Genomic DNA, 8,296 nt, shown 5'->3' with positions numbered 1-8,296 from the left:
AGCTTTTATGTTTGTACTATGGTATATTGGTGCTTAAATTATTTAACTATTGTCTTAAATACCACAGAAAAATAGGGTTTCTGACTGATGAATTTACAATGATGAATATGAAACTTAACAAATATAATCAAGAAATTGATCATATAAGCCTCATTTTTCAATTTCTTATCATATTAAAAAAAAAAACAAATATTGCATGTTCATATATTAAAAGAAAGTTGCACAACATTTTGTCATTTATAAATCTACAAACCTCCCTCTATAACTTCTAATAAGTAATGAACAAATTTTCATTTGTCATCAATAAATCTGTTTAAAAAATGCTTAGCAGGGTAAATTTGTGCAGTATCTTAAATGAAATTTCCTTCATTTTTATTTGTAATGAGATATTTATTAGGCAATACCCAAACTTTCCTCCCATTAATATTTCCAATAAACTATAGACCAGTAGAAAATACATGGCTTACTAACAATTTGTTTTTGAAATAATAAACATATAGCCTTATTATTATTATTATTATTATTATTATTATTATTATTATTATTATTATTATTATTATTATTATTATTATTTGCTAGTTGAAAAACAAATTCTTCCAGAAAGAGCATCAACAGGAAACATTTTGTATAAAATACCTCTACATAAAGATACAACACTAGAAGAGGCAGCTCCAAACAAATTAACAAAACAACTTATTACGAAATAACTCTTGGACGGTGCTGACGTCAGATGAAGTCAAGTAAAGACTGGCAAAGACTGGTTTAAAACGCTGCCAAATTTAATCATGCGAATCATTAGTACTCTGAATTTCATACCGGATCGGTCGAGGCCCGGGTTAACAATGACTGCCATCTGCACCATTGACCTACAGGGCACCGGTGGAAATTGGGCTACTGTTGGTGGAAGAAGTAGAGGAGGGAGGAGAGTGCATAGACAGAGAGAGAAGAGAAAAGGTATGGTAGGACTGAGAATAGGAACTCTGAATGTTGGTACTATGACAGGGAAAGGTAGAGAGCTGGCTGATATGATGGAGAGAAGGAAGGTGGATATACTGTGTGTACAGGAGACCAGGTGGAAGGGTAGCAAGGCTCGTAGTGTAGGAGCAGGATTCAAGCTGTTTTATTATGGGGTGGATAGGATAAGAGAAATGGGGTAGGTGTGGTCCTGAAGGAGGAGTTTGTGAGGAATGTTCTGGAGGTGAAGAGAGTGTCAGATAGGGTGATGAGTCTGAAGTTAGAGATTGAAGGGGTGATGTTGAATGTTGTTAGTGGTTATGCCCCACAGGTCCCCACATCAGACTTTGATGGTCTGTAGGAAGAAGAGGTCAAAAATAGAGATAGAGAAGAAAACCAAGTAGTGGAAGCTGAATAAGGAGGAATGTTGTGAGCAATTTATACAGAAGTTGAGACAGGCTCTGGGTGGTCAGGTGGTCAGGTAGTGTTGCCAGATGACTGGGAAACTACAGCAGAAGTGATCAGGAAGACAGGAAGAAAGGTGCTGGGTCCGTAGAAAGTAGAACTTTGCCATTAAAATATAGAAGTTGACAATATATTCAAATGATTTGTTACTGTGATGGAAAAAGATAATTATGTCCTTAAATGTGAAATAGTAAGATTCATGATTAAAATTAAAAATATAATTTCCAAGTTGCCACCAAAAAGCTTGTATCACTCCACAAGTAAAAAAAGAAAAAGAAAAAAAAAAGATGAGGAATACATTCTTTCTGTTGGTTGCAGAATGTACAGAGATGCTTAAGAAACAACCCCTTTTTTTCTTTTTCTTTTTGATTGAATACAAAACTTTAGATTGCAACAAAGGCAAATACATTCATATTGCAGGGAGAGATTACCATGAAGGGCTCAACACAATATAACCGAATATATATTCACAAATAAATAAAATATTTTATCAAATGAAAGAAGAAACATAGACAAAAATGAAATCATAACTTAAATTTAATATAACTAGAAAAATAACAGCTAAGGGCAATATCATAAAAGATCATATAATATCAAGAGATCAAGCAACTTCATTGCATTTCTTCCTCTCATTTTGGCTAGGGCTTTTATGAATGAAATGTTTTGCCAATAATATAATGGTATTAATCAGGTATAACTGAACATAGCAGTCTTTGGGTATCCCATACAAAAATATGCTTATGAAACAACCCTCTCGAACATAGAGAGCTGGCTCAACGTCATCATCCTGCGCCGGTTGCTGACCACGTGGTATGAAGAAGCAAAGTCAAAGAAGAGGGCTGGAGTTCGGCTCGTGGTTATGACAGATACATAGGTTGTTGGGTTTGCATTGCTCTACGCTCGACTACACTGTAGGAAACGTATAGCTTCTGCCTTTTTTTTAGTTCGATCGACTGAAAATGAACAGCGTGGGTGAAGGCTGCACTGAGCTGAAGCGCGAATATGACCAGTGTTTTAACCGCTGGTTCGCTGAGAAATTCCTGAAAGGAGACCGCGGAGAAGACCCGTGCACTGAACTGTTCAAGAAATATCAGTCCTGTGTTCAGGTAAACACGAATAACCCGTCAAATAAAACCACATCTGGTATTTTCTCAGCCTGATTGTTGTCTGTAACAACGATAGCAAGAATTACTCTTACTTGACTGTTCATGGGTTAAAATCAGAAATGTTCCGGTTCTCCTCTCTGGGATCTTTGGGATCCAGGGATCTGTACAGGTTCAGGTTTTCTAAGCACGCAAGACATTATTTGATGAACCGGATTAGGTGTAGGGGAAAGTGTGCAGGACAGTGGAATCACAAGAGCTGTAGCTGACTCTCTTTCACCTAATTTATGTCAGCCACTGCAATTAACATAACAGGAGAGGATTCTACTGCATTTGATGCTGCTTCGATCCAGATCCTGCTGAACAGATTCCCACAATGTCAGGAATACTATAAACTCTGCCAACGTGTTTATTTCAAAGTACATTAAGTTGTTTAACAGATGGTGGAGAGTAAAGAAAGCTACGTTATATTTGTCTTTTTTCCTCAAATCTGAATTACTAGTACATAAGTTAGCAAAAATCACAAATGGAAAGCATCATCTTCCACATGGTACATGAGAGCATAAATGTCCACGATTGGTTAATATTGCTGTTAATGTCAGGGAAGACAGAGCCATGCCATCCATGCCACACAAACAGAACAGTTGCTTTTTCTTTTTACTGTACTCCCAGATATGGATAGCCATGGCGACTCAGAACGGTGATCTTCTCCTAAAGGCTTTGGTGTCCGTTGTAAACTTTCCAGAGCTCGGTACAACTTATCTGATTAGTGCTGATGTGATTTTGCCTTACAGAAAGCTATCAAAGAAAAGGACATCCCCATTGACGGCGTGGAGTTCATGGGTCCAAACAAAGAGAAACCAGCCAGTTGATGTTACTTGAACTATCATTCTTCAACTAGTGCACTGATAATGTCCACATTATATGTGATAACAGATACAAAGACTTGCGCTTGAACTCTTTTGGGTGCTGAGCAAAGCCGTTTAACACTGGAACGCTATGAAGGACACGGCCGGTCGAGTTTTGTTTTTGCTTGCAAGAAGTCAATCCATACCTGGTAGATTTAAGGAAGTTATTTAAAATGCTGGATAAGTGGAATACTAAGGAGCAGATGTTAACATGCCTCTGAAATACTAATACATTTGCAGTTGAGTTTTCATTACATTGTATGTGTGTTTCTTTTGCTTTGTCACTTAAAATCATTCAGGTCAAGCAAGTAAGAATCCTGTTGTGTTGTTGCTGGGAGACGCAGGAATAATGACATTACCAAATTGTGGGAGCACACCAGCATGATTCAAATCTTTAATTGAAAACAAAACAAAAAAAAAACAAAACAAACAAACATCAAGCACACTTCATACGTCTCTAACATGATACAAAAATGTTGTGAGGGAGCACGTTAGAAAAACAACATCAGCCTTGTTTTCATTTTATTTAAAAGAAAGGATTTAGAAGAATTTAACAGATTAGTTCAACTTCTGTAAGAACAGCTGTTTTTGCCACAATAACAACAAAGCTGGACAAATGTTTTTAAACATGATGTCTGTTGTAAATGATAAGATAAAATCTCTCTTCCTGGCAGTTATCAGAATTATCCAGTTATTATTGACCAGAAGAGGAACGTTTCCATCTTTCGAGACCATTTTGACACTCGTGAACAGAGACTAAGGCTTTCTGGGGTGGTCTTAATTGTGGAATGTAAATTACAAAAAAAAAAAATAATAAAAAAATTAAAAGATAGGACATGAGGGAGGTGTTGGGTTCAAACCGATTTGAACTCGTTTGGCCGTTTACCGATAGTGGCGTGGTGGTGGGCTGTGGTGCTGAGGCGGTGGTCTTCTTGAGGGAGGGCTGAGACGAGCCATATGGCGTGGAGGGGAGCGGTAGCGAGGAGGAGAACCTCGGCTCTGGTACGGAGGAGTGTACCGCCCACGAGACCTGGAGCGGGAACGGGAACGACCCCAACTCGTGCCGCGCTCCTCCAATACTCTGATATAGGCTGTCTCACCCTGTAGAATGAAACAGAGATGCTGTTATTTTTCTGTACACTACTATCTCCTAACAATGTAAAAACAGTATATATTACATGATATAGATATAATTGGGTGACAAATTAAAAGGAACAGCAGCATAAACATTGAACTTGGTATTGGTGGAGACTAAAGGATTTGTAACCATCCTGTATTTAAGAAGCTTTAGGTTTAATAACCAGTTAATTAGTCCTGTAACTAATCACTAAATAAGAATAATAACTGGCTGTGATCAATTTAATACATAAAATAAATTAGCCCTCAGGATACATATTGCCTTTGAGAACCACAGCCTTGAATAATGTATTCTAGATGCACAACTTTTGTCTGTTAGGGTTTACGGAGTGTGTAACCTGGTGGGATCTGAACTCTGTGCCGTCCAATCGACGCAGGGCATACTCCATGTCTTCCCGTCGAAGGAATTCCACCACTCCCTCACCATCGCGCTGAACATCAGCAAAGCACACATCTCCTGCCTCTCTCATGTGGTCTTTAAGGTCTTGCCAACTTCCAGTTGGAGGAAGGCCTGAAACAACAACAGGTCCAGTGGATACAAATACCAGGAAAATAGCGAAGCGTGTCTACTACCATGATGATTTGTGGTGGAATGAGTGATACGCAAATACCGCACAGAAAAAATAAACGACACACTGGAGTCACGGGGTATTTCGACCTACCCGTAACAATAACCCGGAACTCAGATCTACGTGACGGAGGTCCAAACCTTCCCCGTGGTCCTCCACCTGATCCGCCAAATTTGGAACCTGAGGAGCGAGGATATTCCACACGCAGCTTACAGTCTCCAAATCCATATCCGTTCCTTCCATAGACGGCATCCTCTGCATCCCTATGGGAAAAGAGTAAAGTGCTCCTAACTTTCTTTCTACTCAGAGACTTTTGAGAAATGGCTCCTCCATGTTCCCTGTCTTCAGTCAGTGATGGTGAAAATGACAACATCAGCCCTGGAACTCACCGTGGGTCCTCAAAACGAACAAAGGCAAAGGGGATGGTCCCGCGGTTGTTCTTCAGCTCGATATCCCGAATTTTGCCATATTTGAAGAAGAGGTCCTCAATGTCCCTCTCCTGCACGTCCATGGGAAGGTTCCCCACATAGATCCTCCCGTCCGCCATGGCTTAAATAAACGTACACTTGATGGACCTGCAGCCTTCGAGGAGATACAGGGGTCCACAAAATGACCTTGAACGACAATCCCGGTTCAAGTCCGTCCTCCTAAATATGGCTTAATTAAAACTCTAAATTCTGGGCAGAACAGCGGCAGAAGTACATGTTGAGCTCAAGTCATGAACCATACGACCTCTTCAAGACTTCAGCAGAATCTGAAACCTTAAAAACACAAGATAATTAATGAGTTGGTGAATATGATCATGAGGGGGGAAAAGCATCATAAATTTCTATGAAAGTAACAATAAATGTAATGCTACTAGCAGTGTAAAGCCAGGCTTACTGTTGTATTTGTCAGGGGCTTCCAGAGAGAAGATTTACAAAAAACCTCAAAGTAATTTGCATCAATCACAATGGCATGATGAGTTTCCATGCAGGTGCACTAACCTCCCATTACAAAGCAAAACGAATCACTCTTCACACAAATATAGTGTTCATGTAAAAGCCTTAATGCAAAAGCTTTTGGGTCTAATATACCCAGTTATGCTGTTTAGAATTAATCTATTTTAAAAAACGGATATATATAAAAAATAAAGTTCTGCCTTTACCTCCCACTCTCCAGACCTAATGCAAAGAAATTATGAAGAGCAAAGATTGGCCAAGCCTAGTGACAATATTACAAACTGAGGGAATCAGAAGATACACAAGAGGATGTAGGGGCTTAAAAGTGACATGTGGGCATTAAAGTTAGCAGAAAACATTTTTTTTTTTTGCCATGAATAGATTTTTTTTCCCATTTTAAAACACGCCTATATATGACCATGTATATTTTCACACACACTTTATATCTAAATAATTTTTTAAAAATCAAATCCAGTTCCTTACTCAGGTGCTGTGACTCCCCTAAAACGTATTGCTTCACCTCTGTTCCTACCGGCTACTGCAATGAAAAGCCTTTGTCTGTGTAATCCACTATGGCTGTAAACAAATTCAGCACTTCTGCAGCTGCTCCTAACCTGATCGTTGGTAAACACAGGGTTGCTGACTAAAAACTAAGCGAAACATTTATGCATCACTGACAAAGTAGTGCTAGAGGGGGGTTTTATTTATACAAGGATGCACAAACGTGGCTGATTTTGAAAGGCTCGTTGATACCACGATACTACAAGACCGTGATATTTTAGACTTGTTATCGTACCGTGAAAACTTCACAACTGCTGCGCCTCTAGAAAAATCAAACGTTATTGCTTGAACTAAATGAACCTTTTGGCTTAATTTAGCAAACATTTTACACCTGAATGTGGTTTACTGCGTCTAAGTGCTCACGTGTATGTATGGAGTGACGACATCACCACAGACTGACAGCTAGATCTCAGGAGCGAACTGATTTTCGTAGCTGAATATAAGTGACCTGTGGTTTTACACCACAACCGAGTTCACTCATCATTTTTATTCAAACCTTGTACTAGTGAACTGAAACTAAACACAAAGCTAACCAGCTAAACCGATACTTAATAAACTGCGTGCTGAACTCAGATTAGTACGCAACAATGCTATCTTCTGTAACAATCAAACGGAACACTTTTTGTTTATTTATCTTATCTTCAGATCAGTCTTGTCCTTCGTTGAGATTAGCCAGCAAAATGTTAGCACAGCTGCGTCAGCTAGCACGGGCTAATATCAACGGCAATAAACACCTTACGACAATGACGCGGGCAATGAATCAGTTTCAGAAGAGCAATATTCAGCGCAAGGTTTTACCCCCAAAATGTCTTACGTAAAAGCCACAGCAGGTAGAAGTGTCGGTCAGCGCCGTGTGAGCTAGCTCAGAGCCTCCGCCTGCTTGCTAACGCGTCTCTTTGTTGGGACAAAGCTGCTAGCTTAGCCGACTAGCACGCACAGTCTGCTCTTTTTTTTTTTTTTTTTTTTTTTGGAAGAGTTCGAGCACGAGGTGAGGGAATACAGTGAGAGTACGTGTGCGCGCGCGCATGCATGCAGCGTGCAGAAATAAAAGGCAGATGAAGACGGTGAACGATTACCGTACCTGGTATAAATGGAAGAAGGTGGCAGTAAAGCTAGTCAAGATAAACAACCTAACTGACGCTTCCTCCTAAGCAGGAAGTGTCTGATGACCATCGCAGTGGCTCCGCCCACTTTACCGCGCTCACAGGGTTCAAATAATAAAGCCCCGCCCACTCCGTAGAGCGACAACTGAACTGCACAAGGGTTTAATTACGTACTTATTAAAAGCTTCCTTACAAAGATTTAGATAAACGTTAATAAACACCCTTTTGACTGATGCTTAACTATTATTGTTTGCTTTAAATAACACATTATTCAGTATGTTGTTGTATAAATTGGGACGATAGATAGATAGATATTTCACTTCTGATTAAGTCATCACCAAACTATATAGCACTGGGCATTCATTTTAGGCAAAATAGCACAGTTATAACAGACTAAGTAATATATAAGTAATAAAAGCCACATGAAAACATGGCTTTAACTTTTTAGTCCATATAAAACTTTAACTTAAGCACATTTTTTGCCTGGATACTTCCACTTTTAATCGAGTACAATTCTGACATATTATCTATACTTTCAAATGCGTATGATTTATC

At 39.2% G+C, this 8,296-nt stretch overlaps 2 protein-coding genes across 4 annotated transcripts; one reads left to right on the top strand and one right to left on the bottom strand.

Annotated features, from left to right (window-relative positions):
• The first annotated feature begins 2,368 nt into the window (after positions 1–2,368).
• On the top strand, positions 2,369–3,662 carry triap1 (TP53 regulated inhibitor of apoptosis 1). Its single transcript, XM_058412607.1, has 2 exons — positions 2,369–2,525; positions 3,317–3,662. Exons 1-2 carry the CDS (start codon positions 2,379–2,381, stop codon positions 3,392–3,394), a joined length of 225 nt encoding a protein of 74 aa, XP_058268590.1. The 5' UTR covers positions 2,369–2,378; the 3' UTR covers positions 3,395–3,662.
• A 288-nt stretch (positions 3,663–3,950) lies between these two features.
• On the bottom strand, positions 3,951–7,836 carry srsf9 (serine and arginine rich splicing factor 9). Of its 3 annotated transcripts, none has more exons than XM_058412605.1 (5): positions 7,720–7,836; positions 5,526–5,897; positions 5,230–5,399; positions 4,906–5,078; positions 3,951–4,531 (listed from the first exon to the last, which is right to left on the bottom strand). In XM_058412605.1, the coding sequence occupies exons 2-5, from the start codon at positions 5,681–5,683 to the stop codon at positions 4,313–4,315; spliced, it is 720 nt and encodes a 239-aa protein (XP_058268588.1). In that variant the 5' UTR covers positions 5,684–5,897; positions 7,720–7,836; the 3' UTR covers positions 3,951–4,312. The 3 variants fall into 3 exon arrangements, with proteins under 3 accessions (XP_058268588.1, XP_058268587.1, XP_058268589.1); XM_058412604.1 differs by lacking the exon at positions 7,720–7,836 and adding an exon at positions 7,453–7,601; XM_058412606.1 differs by lacking the exon at positions 7,720–7,836 and adding an exon at positions 6,019–7,430.
• Between the last annotated feature and the right edge of the window lie 460 nt (positions 7,837–8,296).

Source organism: Hemibagrus wyckioides, linkage group LG16, assembly GCF_019097595.1.
Source record: "Hemibagrus wyckioides isolate EC202008001 linkage group LG16, SWU_Hwy_1.0, whole genome shotgun sequence".
Classification (NCBI taxonomy): Eukaryota; Metazoa; Chordata; class Actinopteri; order Siluriformes; family Bagridae; genus Hemibagrus; species Hemibagrus wyckioides.
Note: the sequence above shows the minus strand (reverse complement) of the source record. Positions and strands in the feature narration are given on the sequence as shown.

Excerpts from the sequence above, each read along its gene's own strand:
- triap1 (XM_058412607.1), top strand. The coding sequence starts at position 2,379 with ATGAACAGCGTGGGTGAAGGCTGCACTGAGCTGAAGCGCGAATATGAC. Across the intron at positions 2,526-3,316 it reads AATATCAGTCCTGTGTTCAG|AAAGCTATCAAAGAAAAGGA; the intron begins GTAAACACGAAT and ends TTTGCCTTACAG.
- srsf9 (XM_058412605.1), bottom strand. The coding sequence starts at position 5,683 with ATGGCGGACGGGAGGATCTATGTGGGGAACCTTCCCATGGACGTGCAG. Across the intron at positions 5,400-5,525 it reads GTTCGTTTTGAGGACCCACG|GGATGCAGAGGATGCCGTCT; the intron begins GTGAGTTCCAGG and ends CTTTTCCCATAG. Across the intron at positions 4,532-4,905 it reads CAGAGTTCAGATCCCACCAG|GGTGAGACAGCCTATATCAG; the intron begins GTTACACACTCC and ends TTCATTCTACAG.